Source organism: Anarrhichthys ocellatus, unplaced genomic scaffold, assembly GCF_004355925.1.
Source record: "Anarrhichthys ocellatus isolate YVR2014 unplaced genomic scaffold, GSC_Weel_1.0 scaffold4, whole genome shotgun sequence".
Taxonomy (NCBI): domain Eukaryota; kingdom Metazoa; phylum Chordata; class Actinopteri; order Perciformes; family Anarhichadidae; genus Anarrhichthys; species Anarrhichthys ocellatus.
In genome coordinates, this window is record NW_022280034.1 from 3,628,657 (window position 1) to 3,646,086 (window position 17,430).

The 17,430-nt window shown below is 45.1% G+C and overlaps 1 protein-coding gene across 1 annotated transcript in view; it reads right to left on the reverse strand.

Annotated features, from left to right (window-relative positions):
- The window catches only part of LOC116381717 (heparan sulfate glucosamine 3-O-sulfotransferase 3A1-like), a 31,345-nt gene extending 14,720 nt beyond the window's left edge, over positions 1 to 16,625 (reverse strand). The window contains exon 1 of the mRNA XM_031844089.1: positions 15,818 to 16,625. Within this exon, the coding sequence (XP_031699949.1) occupies positions 15,818 to 16,374 (557 nt within the window). The 5' untranslated portion in view covers positions 16,375 to 16,625. The remainder of the gene's footprint in view (positions 1 to 15,817) is intronic.
- Between the last annotated feature and the right edge of the window lie 805 nt (positions 16,626 to 17,430).

Below are 17,430 nucleotides of genomic sequence, written 5' to 3' on the forward strand. Positions count from 1 at the left end.
CTGCTTTAATCTCACAACAATATTTCCATCTGAGAAGCACAGCACAGGTAGGCATATAAATGCACTCATAACCGTACTGTAAAAGTAGCAACTTGACAGGTTGAGAGCCGCTTGCTGGCGTACTTCTGAGAGCTCTGACTGTAAACCGCCTGGGATTTTTCTAAAATAGAACGACTTCTGAAAGGGAGTCATTGTCCTGTTCAAACACAAGCGTACATCGTAGCCAAAATTAGTCAGGTAGCATCTCAGCCAGCAGACGGGCTTGGCAGATCTCCTCGCCGTGAACTCAGAACTTCATTGTATTTTACTCTCAGACGCCGCCGACTGCCTCACGGCGAGAGAGCCGGTGTCAGTTTCAGCTGCCATCATGTTGAATTGCATTACAGTTTTATCATTTTTTTTTTTTAACAGTACTTTGTCTCAGGACCTACAAGCGGCAGAGGGCAAGAGGCCGTCATTTCCATATGAAATCCGAACATTATGAAAGCCAAATATTTGAGAGTCAACCATGTTTTAGGAGCACGAGGAGTCTAAAGCTGGAGTAAAAGTTAACGAGATAGCTAAACGGTGCTGCACATATTCAATACATGCAGAAGTTCCTGAGAGCTCAAGTTCCTGCTAAGAGAAAGCAGAGGAGAGGCAGATAGTGAGATTTTGGGAGAGGGGGGGTAGAGAAGAGCTGGGGATAAGAGCCGAGCGTCAGGCGGACAGCAGTATCGGGGAGTGTGAAAGTGATTACACTGTCTCCGTGCTCTCTTCCTCTCCGTCTACCGCCTTACCCCCCATTTAATTTTCTCCCTCCCTCCATGCTTTTACTCCCAGGCTCAGAATACAAAGCGGCTGGCACCATCGACATCGCTCTCCTCGTCGTCGTGCCAAAGCCACAGCGGGGCCACACCAGCGAGCTCGCACCCTCCGCCGTCACCGCGGGAGAAGCAGAGAGGGGCAGAGATCAGCATGTGAGAATGCTCCCTCTTATCGCTGCTTTTGAAGTGAACTCATTAGAAACAGGCTCGCTCAATCTTTTTCTTTTTCCTAGATGGCGGTGCCAGAGAGACACCGATAGAGGCAGATGAAGATTATGCTCCTTTACGTATGTAGAAGCTTTAAATATTTTATAGGATTTTTTTTGAAACATCCTGGAGAATTAATACAAGCTCGGTAATAACAAGTTACCGAAATGATTTATGGTCTTCGGGGATGAGAATGAATGCAGTTCGGGAAGGCGGGCAGGGAGGAGCCGGGGTTAAAGACATGGTCTGAAGCGTGATTTCCATTTTTCGCGTCCCTTTGCAGTATCGATTAAATAAATAGCCCGGGGAAAATGGAAACTTCGTGCAGGTCGTTTCTGTCGAGGCGGCATAACGAACAGGTGATGCAGAGGTGTGTGAGTGCGAGATCGCCACGCTATCAGCACCGGTCGCTCACAGAGTGATTGAAAGGCATCGTGGTGAGGTGGGGGAGCGCGACAGAGAGCAGGTTGTCGCCAGAAAGAAAAGGAGAAAAATTACCCACAGTGTCACGGGGGGGGCTAAAACGACACAGAAATGGCTAAAGCGGAGCCAGCGGTTGCCTGGGGCCGGGCTGTGACCCAGAATTCAACAGACCCCCAGTGAGAAAACCAGGAGGCGCCTGTGACGGCTGAGCTAAACTGGCCCCGCGCAACAGGAAAACACCTCCACTTCCTGCCGAGGCTGCAGAGAGGTAACCTGAGAGAGATAATCTGGGAAGCCGGAGCGAGATAATACGGAGTGTAACGGAGAGCTGCGGCATTCTGAGAAGCCGCTGACAACGTGCTAATGTTTTAGCCTGTCAGCTCTCCGCGAGCAAAGACGGATGGTTTTGGAAATAGAATGTAATTACAGGGCAGAGCCTCATTGTCGGGGTTAGGACAATGCGAATAGTGTAGTGGAGCCTTTTCTTTTTTTCTTCTCCTTCTCTCTGCCAAAAAAGCCGTCCTGCTGTAGCTGGAAAGTGAGTTTGAGCAGAGAGACAAAAACTGACATGGACCACAAACGCAAATGATGTGTCATTTTGACATAATATGAAACATCAGATTTATAAGAGGGTTTGTGCTCCGTGTAACCTGCAAGAACTGCTGATGCAGCAACAATAAACTCCTGCACCAGTCTTCTTTTTGTTGTTGATATAATGGGGTGGTTAACTGTGCCATAATTCAATATTATTGCATGTCATCTTTCAAGAAAATAGTGAAAAATACCTGTTACACTCTCATGAAGGAACAGTGTGTAACATTTCGGGCGATCTATTGGCAGAAATGGAATATACTATTAATACGTATGTTTTCTTTACTGTATAATCGCCTGAAAATAAGAATGTTGTGTCTTCGTTACCTTAGACCGAGACATTTACATCTACGTACGGAGCAGATCCTCTTCAGGGGAGTTCACTGTGTTCCTACAGAAGCCCAGAACGGACAAACCAACCTACTTCGGATTCCTGACCGTGGTCGGAAACCCCGGCGGACATCGTTGTTTTGGTCTCCAGGGCCGTTGGTGTTGAGGGGCTGCAGCATTTATTTCTGCATAAATTGCAACTTCCACCGTACAGTCACTTGAAACACACTGGACCTTTCATTGATTATTGATTATGAATCGATTGTTGCAGATACATTTTCTGTCGATTGACTAACCAATTCATCGACTAATCGTTTCAGCTCTACAACTTTCATATTTTAGCAAGATTAAGTTTTCTCGCCATGTTTTTGTTCTACTAATTTATTTTGCCAAAATTAATAACTCTGAGCAAGCAGTGCTAAAAAAAACTAAACGATTATGTTTCTAAAAGGCAGTTTGCCTTTATTTTGGTAGTGCCTGTTTAGAGACGGACAGGAAACACATGGCGAGAGGGAGCTCGGCGACATGCGACAAAGACATTTCTGCTAGATGGCAGTGAAACCACTCGTTTTAAAAATCTTTTTTGAACACGTGAAGAGAAAGAAACCATGAAGCTCAGTAACACCAGATATATTCACCTAAACTGATATCCAGATGAATTTTGCAGAACTGACGCCTCCGGTTGTTACTTCACCTCCGGTGTTAAACTAGTAAAGCCTTGGAGCCGAGCTAGAAGACTGACTAAGAAGGCTCTTACTCAGGAACAGCTATAAACGTAACAGTTATCTCCACGAGGGATGTTGCACTTCCCTCTTTTACGAGCAGGTCTGCGGCGTATTTATGTTCGGCATCACAGAGGAGTGGCGCATGCAGCCGTTTGCTCGCATTGGTCCAATAACGGATGTTCTAATTCTAGCCCATCCGATTGCTAAGCCGGCACCACAAGCCGATCGAATGTGAGCACTCGATGGGCACGTCGGCAGTTCCCCGGCACGTTGCCACAGAGATGGTAAATGAGGTGTTCAAAGGGGGAGGGGACACAGGCCTGATGATTCATGTTATCAAGAGGGGTTATTTTTCAATAATTCACATTGATTTAATCGTCCTAAAAACACATTAACATTGAGGGAGTGCTCCGCCGAGAGATAATGGCTGGATATGTGCGCCGTTATTGAGTCAAACTCTGCCAGGCTTGAATGACGGATGTGCCTTACATACAGATAAAAATATGGTCCGCCCCAAACCGCAATTAAAAAAAATAAACAAGCAGAGTGTAAAGACAAAGACGAGGAGGGGCGCAGGGTCGTTCAACAAGAGAACGCATCCAACGGAGAAAAGAAGCAAACCAAAACGAAATGCATATTAGTGCCATTCATATTCATGACAGTTGAATGGAGGCCATTATGAACCACTTTCAATCACATTTGCATTTACATTACGCGGCCTGTAATGCAACTGTAAACCTATGGGAAAAAATGGCGGCGAAGCAACAGTTAAACTAGCTCTTGCTCTAGTGAATTCATGGTAAAAAAATAAATAAAAATGTATCTACATTTACAGTGAGTGCATGTTTGTCTGCCACAGTGTGTCATCTGTTGAGTGCAAACACGAGTGTGTGTCTGCATTTCTACATTCACCTAGAGACTCAAAAGAGCTCCTCTAAAGGGACTGTATTTTTGCTGTAATGTGCATCCAAGAGTTCATCGGGGAGAGCTAGAAACGCGCACTGGCACTGGATTGCACGAAGTAAAAGCTTTGTGGGTAAAGGGGGGAGGAGGGGGGGATTTACGCCTTGCCACGGCTGACCCCGTTTAAAAGCTAGTTGGATACGAGAAAGAGAGACGGAACCTAAGAGCAAAAACAGGGCGGTGAAAGAATATTCACTGCTGCTGCTGGCCTGAGCGGAAAATAATATGATGTAATAAATGGTATGTCAGAAACAGACCTGCCCACGACAGCCACTGAGTCTGAGCATGCGTGTGTGTGTGTGTGTGTGCGTGTGTGTTAAGGCCTCTCCATTAGCGCTCACATAACATTTGGGAGAGCAAACAAAGCACAGAATCATCAATGAGGAGCACTATCAACTGAGGCGGTGGCCGGGTGAACCCTCGACAATACGAGCCTAATTACACACAGCTCCCTCAGAGGGCCGATAAATCAATGCTCGCGCTGAAACCAAAACAAGAAAATCAATACGGTTGCGTCTCAATGACCGTAATGACAATCTGGTTGAGGGCAAGGATTTTTAAATCAGCCACATATCGGCTCGTTCCAGTGAGGCTTGAAAACGCGTGTTAAACTACAGTGTGATGATTAAAACACAACGGGAACTCTGACTGCTACAAGACGTTTTGTAATCAAAGTGAAGCAGAGCAACACTGTTGATGAAGAGAGCAATCATTAATATCTGCTTCTGTCTATTGTAACAGGGAGTGGTTATTAACGGCTGCGGTGCAATGGCTGAACCCGAGAGTCAATGTGAAGAGCAGCGTAGAGGAACAACATGTAAACTTGGTGGGGGGCCCCCGAACGCTCATTTGTGTTAATCAAACTTCTCTAAATTGTTTGTGTAATGAAATTACGGATGTCGGGGAGGCCTGGGGGGACATCAATTAAGCAGATAAGCAGATGAAAATAAATCAGTTTTTATCAAATGTGCGGCCGGTAAACACGGGCAAAAACAGGAAGCGATTTTGTTCAGAGATTTGAGGCTCCGTAAATCGCAGGGACAAGCAATCAGGGTCACCGCTCTGTGAAACTACTTCCTCTTCAGAGCTACAAACAGACGGCATAATATGAATTTGTTTTCATTTGTAAGTAATGGTAACATGTTCTTTTTAGCGCCTGATTTGACAAATGTGTGTAATTCACGGCACAATTCATACAGGGTCAAAAAAGTCTTCGTCTCTCGCCGTTGACTGCCATATATATATTGTTTTTATGAAATAGTCCCATGGTGCAATGACAAAAGCAATCACTACAGATGTTACTGGTATTACTGTGTCAGGCGTACTCGATATGTGCAGCAGCTGAAAAGGGAAAAAGTAAAAAAGATCACAAAGCACGACATGAATGTTCTGGAAACACGATTTGGTGGCCAAATATTCGCACAATGCAGGACTGTAAGCTCTGAGAGAGCCACAATGAGGCGAGGCAGTGCTGTTAATGGATGCTTCCTGGTGAATAATGCAGCCCTGCTAATTGGCTGGATTAATAATTGATGTGCTTGAGGAGGCGGAGGAGGGAGCTGCAGCGGATAAAGAACATGTTGGAGAGGACTTTGAACGCTCATCTGTCCTATTGATGACACGACTGTAGGGGAGGACGTGAGCGTGTGAGACGTAAATGTCAGAATAAACAATCGGCCTGACAACATAATGATATAATGAGCCCCGGCCCCGCCACATGTTTGACGGTTAAAATGACTCGGGGTTCATGTCAAGTCCCACAGGCTCCTCAGTGTTGTTCCACCCTCGGTCCAAACTGACCCAGAAGTCGCCAGCTGCATAAACAAAAATCACTGCAGTGATGCAGAAATGAAACAAATTTATCGATACGACGGGGTTCGGTTTTTACAAATGATTTGCGATCCAGCTCTCGAACTCATCGACAGGAGCTGATGGGCTGATGAGAAGACATAGGTGTGGAAGAAGAATAGGTCACAGGAGGGTGAGAAAAACAGATTTGACTGTAAAACGTGATTTACCCGCCGTTCTCGAGGTGTCAAGTTTCCAGAGGTTGCATATAACCCGGCTGTTCTTGTTAACACCTTCAAACCACTGTCGCGCTCTTACAGGAAACAATGGGATCAATACATCAGGGTGTGTTCAAAGGATTTCTGACAATCTAAAAATCATTTGTTATAGAACTCAATGGGTGCTGGACACAAAAGAACTGAAAAACAATGACCTGCTTCGATCACTGAAGCCAATAAAGACTACACCTGTGTTTGTTTGACCAAAAGCAGCGTGGAGTCCAGAATTTGGAAATGTGGCGCTCGGCTCTGGTTTGAGCATCTGAGCACAAAACACTTACCTGTAAGTTTTAAAGGAATAGTTCTGCACTTATTTGCTTTCATTGCCTACTGTCAGAATATAGTGACAGTTTGACCAAATGTGTCAAAAAGTTATTTTCATTAAAGTTACTGATTGTAGCTTTAAACAGGAGACAGTAATCTTAGCTTAGCGTTAATACTGGAACTAGGTAGCTCTGTTTAAGGCAACAGAATCAGCCTACCAGCACCTCTAAATATCATTGATTCACACGTTACATCTTGCAAAAACTAAAGTAGTACTTTTATATTTGTGTGGACACAACACATACATTAGATTAGTGTCCACATCCTTTGTACCTTATACTTCCACTTTTGCACATCTCCTGGTCAATACTTTGCACATTCCTGCACAAACTGTACAGTAGCTCTTCTCCTGCGTATCTACTTCTGTCTTGTATTTATCGTTATGCACCAAAACTCCAAGCCAAAGTCCTTGTATGTGCAAACCCACTTGGCAATACAACAGTTTGTGATTTCTGATTCTGGGTCCTCAATCTTTAAGATGAGCTAAGCTGCTGGCTGCGACTTCAAATATAAAGAGACGCATGTAAGAGCGGTACGTATCTTCTCATCTTATTCTTGGCAAGAAAGGGAATATTTGTACGTCTTGACATTTTATTCACAGATGATTGCAGAATTTTATTGCGAGGATGTGTCTTCTTATTAGGGCAGCGAAAAGCTTCTCCGGGATTTTGCATCCGTAATTTCCACTCCGTGATTCATCTCTCACTTCTCTGTTACTGGTCCATAACTGAGGAAATCTGTTCCCTGCTCCTCTCATTAACATGCAAATCCTCATCTTTAGGAGAAAGGATTAAAAAAAAAAGAAAAAAAAAAGAGAAGCCCTTTTGTGCAACTCCAGAGCACTGAGGATGTTCCTTCCTGCTTCTATTAGCTAAACATGCTCCTCTGACAGCAATCTCCCTCCTGTCCCATGTACAGTCAGACCTAGTTACAGTAGCAATTACTAGCGTTCAGGTTAAGATTAATTGAATTACTGGGTGGCTTCCCTGCACTCCTCTGTGGGCATATCAATCACCTTTACCTTTATCACCCTCTTCCATCTTTGTGTAAAAAGACGCAGGCTGTGCTGTTGCACTCCATCTATCAATAATCTGGTCCGGGGTGGCAAACTCATTTTCTAACACATTGCCTCTCTTTAATCAAGCAGCCTGGCGTTCGGAGGTAGTTAGTAAAAGCTGTCCGCCATCTTTTCTTCCGAATGAATTAAATGTTAAGAGAAAATAAAAAAATGGAGCAGCTGCGATCGTAACGAACCTCGTTTGACTTATGACAGATGGACCTGCACTCTGTTTGAGTTCACAGAGGGTTTGCGATACATTTTTTGCTGATAATTTGCGAAGAGAAATCCGGCTATAGAGTACTCTGAATGGCTCTTTTGTGCCGTGCAACCTTTTAAGTGTAAAGTACAATAGACTGTATGTAAAGCATTTTGTTTGAACAGCTGGATCTCTACTTGAGGAACCAGGTAGCTTTTCAAAACCGCACATGCAATGGATCCGTGCTGCTTCTGTTTGAATAAAACAGCCCTCGAGGCAGATTAAATGCCACTCTGTTATTCTCTCTCCATTCACCACCTCCATCATTAGCTATTTTAAAAAGTTTGTGCGGGATTTCAAGTTACGGTCTATAGTGCTGCCAAACCGTCTAATCTCCAGCATGTTTTATTTCCCTCATCGCCAGCGCGCGACTCTTTGTTCGTCATCGAGCAGGAATACACAGAACACACTGGATGTGCAAGTGCTGAAAGCTGGGAAATAACATCTGAAGGAAATAATGTGTTGGCCTCTTTGTCGGCCGTGCTAAAAAAATGCCAATCCCTCATTTCAGACGGACTCCAAGAGACGCGTACGCGCTCACCCACGCGCCTCAAGCTTAGCTACAGTGTGATTCTGTGTGTTTTGCATGGAGACCGAGGTTGGCCAGTCAAACGGAGGTTGTGCCTGAGGTGCCGTCTGGCTTAGCCCCGGCCCATGCCTGTGGGGCGGACTCTGCCAAGGCGACTGGCACACGCCGTGCCCCGCTGGAACAAGAGGAAAAAAGGATGTTCGCTGCCATCCTATCGCCACACAGGCAGCTGCAGATAGCACACATGGCAGAGTGCGTCAGAGTCCGTGCCTTTAAGCACAGCGGCAGAGGGGGGCAGAGGGTTTGTCCAGTGAGCCCTTGAAGAGAGTGAGAGACCTTCCTGCTGAGTGAACGGAAGTAAAGGGCTGGAAAGATGAACCTCCAACTTCCTCGAGTAGTAAACACTTGAATGTTTTTCTTTCCTTCTAATTTTTCAGGGAACTGAAATACAGGACAGAGATGTGTGCCAGAAAAAAACCGATTTGAATATGTGGCAAAAGTATTTTAAAAACAACATTACAGTTGGAATGGAAAATGGAGGACCCAAGAGGAGAGGGCTTCCTTCTTTTTATTGGTTCCCAGGCTTTCCACAGCTCTGGTTCTCCCTCTCCTTCTGTCGGTCTCTGTCTTTTTCCCTCTGGTGGAAAATATGGAGGGCTCCCTGTCCTGTGATAAAGCTGTTGCCTGCGAGATGGGAGAGAGAGATCCATCACGTCGAGGCGTTGGTTCAGCCTGCCAATGCCGCACCACGGAGGGCTGTAACGCGGTACATGCTCCATCCATGCATCATTTACCGAGCCCGTCTGTGCCCAAATAACATGGGTTTGGCTGCACGTTTCCTGAAATCCTGAAGCACTCTGGCAAATCCTCTGAAAGACTTGATATGCATGAATTCTGGAGGTTGTTTTGCGGTTTTGTTCGGTTCGCTTCTACGAAGAGGGAGCTGAAACGGTCTAGTCCGAAGCCCCTTGACTCTCCAGTGCCAAATGATAGGGTTACAGCCTCTCTTTGTTTGTGGAGGGTTAACACTTAACTTCCAGCCTCGGACTGCCAAGAAGAAGAAATACTCAAAACACAGAGGAACATAAATGCAGTGCAGGAAGAAAAATTGCAAACATGATTCTTTTTTTTTTCATTTCAGTCGTACTGCTTGTAAAGTGCCCTGAAGGCAGAGCTGCTGTGATGATAGAAAACATTACCTGGCGGGTTTCCATGGAGTTCAAGGAAAATAAACATCGCTGACATTCATGGGCATTGCTTGAAAAGCACTAAACTAGTAAAGGGCTTCAGGTACAGCTCAAGAAAATGGCGAGCTGCAATCCTGAAGCGATCGTCTCGGAAAAGGTCAAACATCTCGACTTCAGAGACGACAAGACGATAGAAACGATTACTAGAGCGATGTATTTTAGTACGGCCAGGGAGAATAAAAAGCTGACCTCAAATACTCCTTTTGAAATATGAATCCCAGAATAAATGCTACATAATGTATGGGCTAATACCTCATAAAAAAGACCAACAGCTGCTAAGCCGAGCGGGCCTGAGATACGACGGGGTCAAACAGGTTGCTGACTAGTGTACACACAAACCCAAAAGTGAATAAACAACAGAATCCTAGAAACAATGTAACCCGATCCTAATGTTACAGTACCATCTGCTGGCATTGTGAACTCTTGAGGATGGCACATTCTGTGGCAGCCCTCTGAGTGACCCTCCTGTGATCAATCACACTTCCCTTTCTGCACATGTTCGTCAAAGCTGAGCCGGAGTTCCTGGGTCCCCGAGGCCACGGAATAAGTGCATGAGAGTACAGCCGATGAGCTTCCATCACCTCGCCGGGTTGCAAGAAGTCGACAAACAGCTCTTATTTTAGGTGCGTCAGGTGAAAACATCAGGTGTGAGGGTCTGGTGCGGATCCAGGTGGTGTCTGCGGAGCACCCTGCACCTGCCGCCTGTCCTCACTCATGGCAGATTCCCAGGATGCCGGAGGGCAGCTGCTGACAGGCACTACTTTGGACAGTCCCCTTCGCTTCTATCTGCCTCCCCTGCACGGGGGCCTCCTGGGGTCAGCTGCTAAGGGCATGCAAAGATGTCGGTGGGGGTGGCGGGGGTCAAGGAGTTGGCGGGGTGGGTTGCATGCCTTCAGCAGGAGGTGAGCGTCCCGGTTTTTACGATTATACTCCCCGATAATCACTTTCACGATCCAAGGGCAGCTCGGGGCTCATGCTCGGGAGGTCTCTGGCGATCACGTTACGTCCGCTGTGTGTGAGCGCCCTCCACAACCCCCGACCGCGACCTCTCCACCCGCCGCTGCCGGCCCTCTCTACTCCACCTGCCATCCGCAAACCTGCTGTTAGCAGATGTAGTGAAAAGCACCTAAAAAGCTCTGTTAAAATGCTCTTTTTCTTTATATCACTAGGTAATTATTTCATTCTGCAAAAAAGCATTTTAGTTCACTTTCACATTGAAATCCCACCCTTCTCCTGTGAAACACTGACAGTTGTTTTAGCCAAGTAACAAGTTTAGTGAATACACACCAGATTTTGTTGCTACCCAGCCAACAACGGTTTATTTTGGAACGGACTCTATTTAAAACTTGAAGGTAGACCTGCAGGTTTTTATGTACTGGGTAGTATATAAAACGAAATAAGCCCCGTTCCCACATCCTGTTTCATGACGAAGCGGCTCTAACTACATTTGAAAATTACCTTCCAAAGCCATTTCTCAGCACCATCAGGAATATGTCATCTGCTGTTTGGCATTTCCCAACATAGAGTTGAAACAGGCTGAACCAATCGAGGGATCAATTAGGGGAAAGGTTGTTTTAAAAATCTCAACTGTGTCTTGGAGAAAAACTAAAGCAAATGGCTCCCTGCAAAGCCTCATTGAACAGCCCATGGAGACACATATTTAAGGGTTTACACACTTCATATTCATATTTTTGGCTTATATGGTTTTATAACTCCAAACAGGCAAGTGAGGTATTTATCGAGTTGGTATACAGTGCGGCGGAAACTATTTTGAACTCCATCGCTGCATTTAAAACTCCGTGGAACATGTCATTCCTGTATTCCAGGCCGGGTTACATCCAGAAGCACATAAATGTGGACACATAGTATACACGCGGTTAAATCTGGCCTCTCGTTCCAGCTGCTGTGTGGTTTTTGTCATGACAACGCGGTGCGATAAACAATGTGTGAAACGCGTGTTACTACTTGTTTTGTGTGTCGTAGCCTACAGGTCACAATTATACAGTAGGAACAGAGGCTTTAGAGGTCTATAGGCTGCTATGGAGCGACTTTAATGTCCCAGAAGACAGAAGCCCTCAGTCATTTCTTCACTCCTAACGTCGAGCCTCTCCCATTTTGGAGTTGCGTCATGCTTTCCACCGGTCCGCCAAACCTCTCCACACAATGATGAGAGAAATGTCATGGCGGCAGCGAACAAGGCCAGAGTTTCAAACCGTGCCACCCAATTCATTGACACACACTCTAAACACAGCCAACGTATGAGAAACTTGGACGTCGGCCTCATTTCAAACGTTGGGAATTCAGCAGCTTTTTTTCACAGTCAGCACTCGACAAATGTGTCTTTATTTTCTTTTCTTTCTTTCTTTTTGGTCTTTTTCTTTATGGAGTTGGGTCAACAAACCCGACCGGGTAGCCTGATGCAGGAGAAAATGCTAATCACGAATGAAGAAGAAAAAAATATGGCATTTATGGAATTTAAACACAGATGGGGTACTTATTATTATTCCACACATTTACATCTGGATTTGTATTTGTGTTTGATTCTGTCCCGCCACACAGAACAATGTACGGCACAGAAACACAGATCCGATCGCTTTCTAACACAAATCCCCTCTGGCTCACTGCTTTTATGGTCGAGAGTCATTTTTTATGACCATTACAGAACGTCCTTTCAAATAAAGCCAGTTTTACGAAGAGGGAAACCCCTAATTTAATGTGATTTTTCTGCTTTTCTGGCTCACAATACTCTCTCTATTTGCTTTGTCATGGCTTTTAACAGTTTAGGAGGAGCTAAAATGGATACACGAACTCTGATCAACTTCACACAAAAGATTTTCTGACATATAAGCTGCCATGTTTTATTTCCTGGCTTTTTATTTATTTTCCTGAAGTTGCGCTCTTCTTAAGGCCTGTCAAAGCTGAGCCGCACTATCAGCCTGGTTGTGTTGAATGCGTATTCCGACACTGAAGGCCGCTGTGTTTGTTTGCATCCAGATGAATGTGTGTGTGGCGGAGTTGGAGGCCCTTTGCCCTCGTGTTTAACGGGTCACGCATGTTTTTATGAAGGATAATTAACCCATTAAGGGATCTGGTGAAGGCTAATCCAACCGGGCCTGCAGACTTCAAACACAAACCGCGGTTGGGTCTAGACAGGTGAAAGCCGGGCGTTCGGTAACCCAAGTAGACCAAAAACACAATACGGACTACTCTCTTGCATGGACCTCTGCTTTAGTTCACAGTGTTTGTGCTTGACCTCCTTGTTCGCTCCGAGTGTCCATTTCCACAACAAAAGCCTAACAGGTTGTATGCGATTATACGGATACACCGCTGAGAAATGTGCAGTGAAATGTAACACTGACGGGCTGATCGGGGTGTTGGTTTCCTGTTGGACAAAAGGCCCGATTTCAGTGAAAGTCTCCGGACGAAAAGCGGCATTTTATTCAGGGAGCTAAAATTATGTTTTTTGTTGAAACTACAACAAAAAACAAAAGAGTAAAAAATGAAAATATCAAGTTGTTACCAAGATTTGAATAAATGCAGATGGTGAAACAGCATTTCACCCAACTATTTGGAGTCTTAGGACACATAAAAGTGGAGAGAAAGGTTTAAAGCTACCACTGTTTCATGCTCTGACAACCGTGCTGTCAATACGGGGAATTTGATCCTCCTCGATAAATCACAGATTTTTGTGCATCATACTTTTTGGGTGAGCGACTGACTTTTTAGGGCAGTTGATGGAAAGTCTCGAAACAAGCCAGACAAGTATAATTCTGAGAAAGCTAGGAAAAAAAGGAAAAAGGAGGCGGGAGATGTTGCCACGCCACATAGAGAGCTTAGAGGTGTTACAGTACAGTGCACATTCCCAGAGGGACACGGAGACCAGTGATTCAGTGGGGACACACATCGGCCCCGACAATAAACAAAGAGTCTCCTGAGACGGAAGCTGCTACGTTGAAAGTATTCACTGCCGCTAATGAAAGGAATCGCATAATTAAAGCAAATTGGACACAGTGATTAGTCACAGAAAATCTGGCCTTGTTTGGCACAAACACCAACAGATTATTGTATTTTAAACAAAACTAGTATTATTAAGTTTTCAGCATGTACTGGAAGCACTGAGCTGCATCTTAACATCTGAGAGTTGTTTTCTTCAGCTTAATAGTCACCTGTCGGATGAGTTTTAATTATTCGTGGCAGCCCACGCAAATCCTAAAAGCACCGGTACAGTAACCGTGGCTCCGAGGGCCCCCGAGATTGTGCCGCTTCTTGACGAGGGGCCGGGGAAAAGTTTCGCCAATGCGATCGGACCGATTTCCTGGTTTCGACAAGCACCTTTTTGGGGAGCGCAACAAACACGCCGACACGACCTCAGGCCAACAACTTCAAATGAAAGCGACTCAATCAAAAGCTTCCGCGAACGCTATCAATGGGAAGACTCTCAGACGCTGTCGAGGAGAGCCGACAAGATGGACTCCTGCACAGCGGGCCACGCTGTTGTAACAGTTATTTATTCCTCTTTTCAATTCAAGGGCCCTTCTGTTTTAAACGGGGACAGCATTAAGGGGGGAACCGGCACTAAGGTCCGTCCTTGGAGGCACGGTCCAAATTCCAGAGAATCTTGGCAACTCCTAGGGATAGATGGGACCCTCATGGATATAAAACCCCACAATGGATGAATAGGTAAACAGAAGGGTGTGAAAGAGTGATGGCGAAAAGAGAATGTTCACTCTCAGAGAGGCACAAAGAGGGAGGTGTGTGAGTGGGAGATGGGAGAGAGCCAGAGCGCTTGGGGGAGAAGAGGGGGTGAGCGAGGAGGCTCTTGGGGGGGAGAGGAGGGGGAGTTGTCAGTGAGGGAGAGTAAAAGTTTTGTCTCCAGGCTTTTAGAGGGTGCTCTGTTTGGTGTTAACTCAATCAAAAGGTGAATTATACCTCCTGAGACACTCAGGTAACCTTTCATTATGGCCCTAATCCCTCTTAATAACAGAGCTGCGATGTTGGCAATGCCCCATTAGACAGGGAACCACTGAGAGGGAGAAGCCATTATTCCCCACAGGCCTGTGGAAATGTGAACACACAACGCTCACTCACACACACTCGCAGTGACAGATGAAATCAATCACACATTGGACTTGAGAGAAGGTAAACGCGGCATACTCCTCCATGCGGAGACGGAGACACCGGAGAAGAGTAACTTAGTGTTTATGTGGGAGCAGAGTTTCTCGAAATGTGCACTTTTGCAAAAAGCAAATGAGGACAGAAACTGCCTCATTATATTAAAGGATAGACACTTTTGACCTTCAAAGTTTGTTTTTAAAACCACGCAATATAAAAAGTTTGATGCACTAAATAAATCTAATCAAACTTTTGTCCTGTTGCAATTTATCTGCAGTAAAATATTCTTATTCCAACTTTTGTTCATTAGTTTTGCACTTTCTTAACGGTCGGCACATCAGCAAAATCAGTTTTACCATTTAGATTAGAAGCTCCAGTAAGAGTTTAGCTTACTTGCATATGGAAATGGACATAAACAACAAAAACAAATTGAATTATTAATTTGTAACAAGTCCGATTGAGGTCCGATTTTAAACGGAACAAATGGGTTAAAGAAAATACATTTAAGAAAAACTTCTGAAAAGGTTATGTAGAAAGTGAAAATGTCTGTCTTATCACAGTGTTAATAATAAATAAAGTTGAATTTAAAAAGTATTAAAACTGAGCAGAAACTTGTTTAAACTTTCACAAGCAGTTATGTAAGGCATTAATGTTTCAACAGAGAAAAAGTAAATTACAATTTATTTAAATGTTAAATGCTTAATATTCGTTCTCGTCTTATCTCCAGTCTAATCAAGATAAACCGTGATTCCACTGTGGCGATGACCAAAGCCACTTGAAGGCAGTCAACCTTAAAATGTGCAACAAAACGAGCAGCCTGATAACATCTAGTGAAAGCAGGCTTAATGCGGTGTAATAAATCAACAGGCTTCATCCAGCTACACAAGTTAAATAAAGCGTTGTGGGTTGTGTAGACTAATCTTTATCAGTGATGAAGTAGGCAAAATAAGAAAAAAGTTAGATAAACACAATCTATCATTATGGCAATTTAATGACGAATAAAAATATACAGAAGTTCAGCCTAGATGATAAGAGACAGTAATTAATGTAATCTCTACAGTTACATCAGTTTGAGTGTAGGCATATTCATTAATTTCCGCTAAATATGTATTTGTTTAAAAAGTGTTTAACTTCTGAGTTTTTGCCTCCATGAATAATCAAATGATGTCAATATTCACCTGTACCACTCCAGTCCGTTGTCGTAGTTGCGGTCGAAGAAGTGCGGCTCCGCGCCCACGGCTCTGATGTCCGGGTGAACCCGGAGGAACTCCAGCAGAGCCCGGGTCCCTCCTTTCTTCACCCCGATGATGAGAGCCTGCGGCAGCTTCTTGCTCCCCTCCCCGAGCGGACTGAGTTTACCTGCGAACCTGGGCGACACTTTCCTGGAGGCAACTAAATCCGGAGGCGGCAAGATGAAAGACTCCTCGGGCGGCTCCGAAACCTGCCGCGCGCGCTCATCCGCGAGGACCCGCGAGGAGCGCCTGGCGGCCCCGTAGCCCGTCGGCTCCGACCCGGCGGTCCACTCGTACGCCAGTCGTTTAGTCCTCAGCGACCTCGAGTCCTCGAAGAGCCCCGCAGCCCGGCCGGAGGACGCCCTGACCGGCGAGGTGCTGCAGCGGTCGGCGAGGCAGTGCAGGAGGAAGAGAGAGGTGAGCAGGGAGCACAGCATGACCGCCGCTTTCCTGAAGATGCCTCGGGACGGGGGGTCCAGTTTACTGATGCGGCTAAAAGCCATACCGGTCCCTGGGTGGTCGGTGCAGGAGCCACAGCCATGCTAGGCACACATTACTCAGTCTTTTTGCCATGAAGAAACCGAGGAGTCTTCATCCACAGTGTGCTGCGGATAACACCTCTGTCTCCTCCACAAAAAAAAAAAAAGAAGATACCTGCTGCACACAGGTGAGAAAGAAAAACGCCCAAACTGACCGGAAACCAAATAACAGCACACACCGATGTATGCTCTCAGGTGTTGCACTCTCTTCTCTCCTTGCTGTGTGCAGGATGCCACCACGAGCCCTGATGTGTCCACCCGCACGTGTATAGAGTTGTAAACTTGTCTCGCATGTCAGGATGCTTGACAGGCATCTTTCTGACCAATGAGGTGAAGACAGAAGCGGACAAGGAGCCAATGATGTTCCAGGTGGGCGGGGACAATGATGCACCGAACATCTCAGGCAAATCAGAGGGGATTTTCATGCACAAAATAAAGTTGTGAAGTGCTGCATGGACACAAAGTAAAATACACACGACAATAATTATAAAGAGACATGACACAGACACGTTTGCAAACATGCAAAATGAGACAAATATACATATTTCAGTACATTTATTTTATATATCTAATCCTTTAAATCGTATTCCCCTCGAGATTAACGTCTCTTTTTTTTAAAATCTAGATATTTTCACAAGATTGAACATATACAGTATAAGCATATAAACACACTGAAATTACACACAATACAATACAACAATACGTACTTCACAGATGTAGCAGCTTGTTTCGAGATGCAAAAATGATTCCTAAAATGTTCAAAACACTCGGGGGGGGCGACCATTTCTCCAAATGCAGCTGAAGTCAGGCCACCAAAGAAGATGCCCTCCACCACGAACCCTTGTTTTTATGACACGCAGAGGAACAAAAAAAGTGAAATAATGATAACGGGGCACATTATTTCTTTACAAGTGAACAAGAACAGAACCAAATGTTTCACATCTGCTCCTGTCTTTTGGGGAATTAGCATGAGAATGTGCAAGTAGTGCTTCAATGCTGCACAGCTCACTGCTCGAGAAA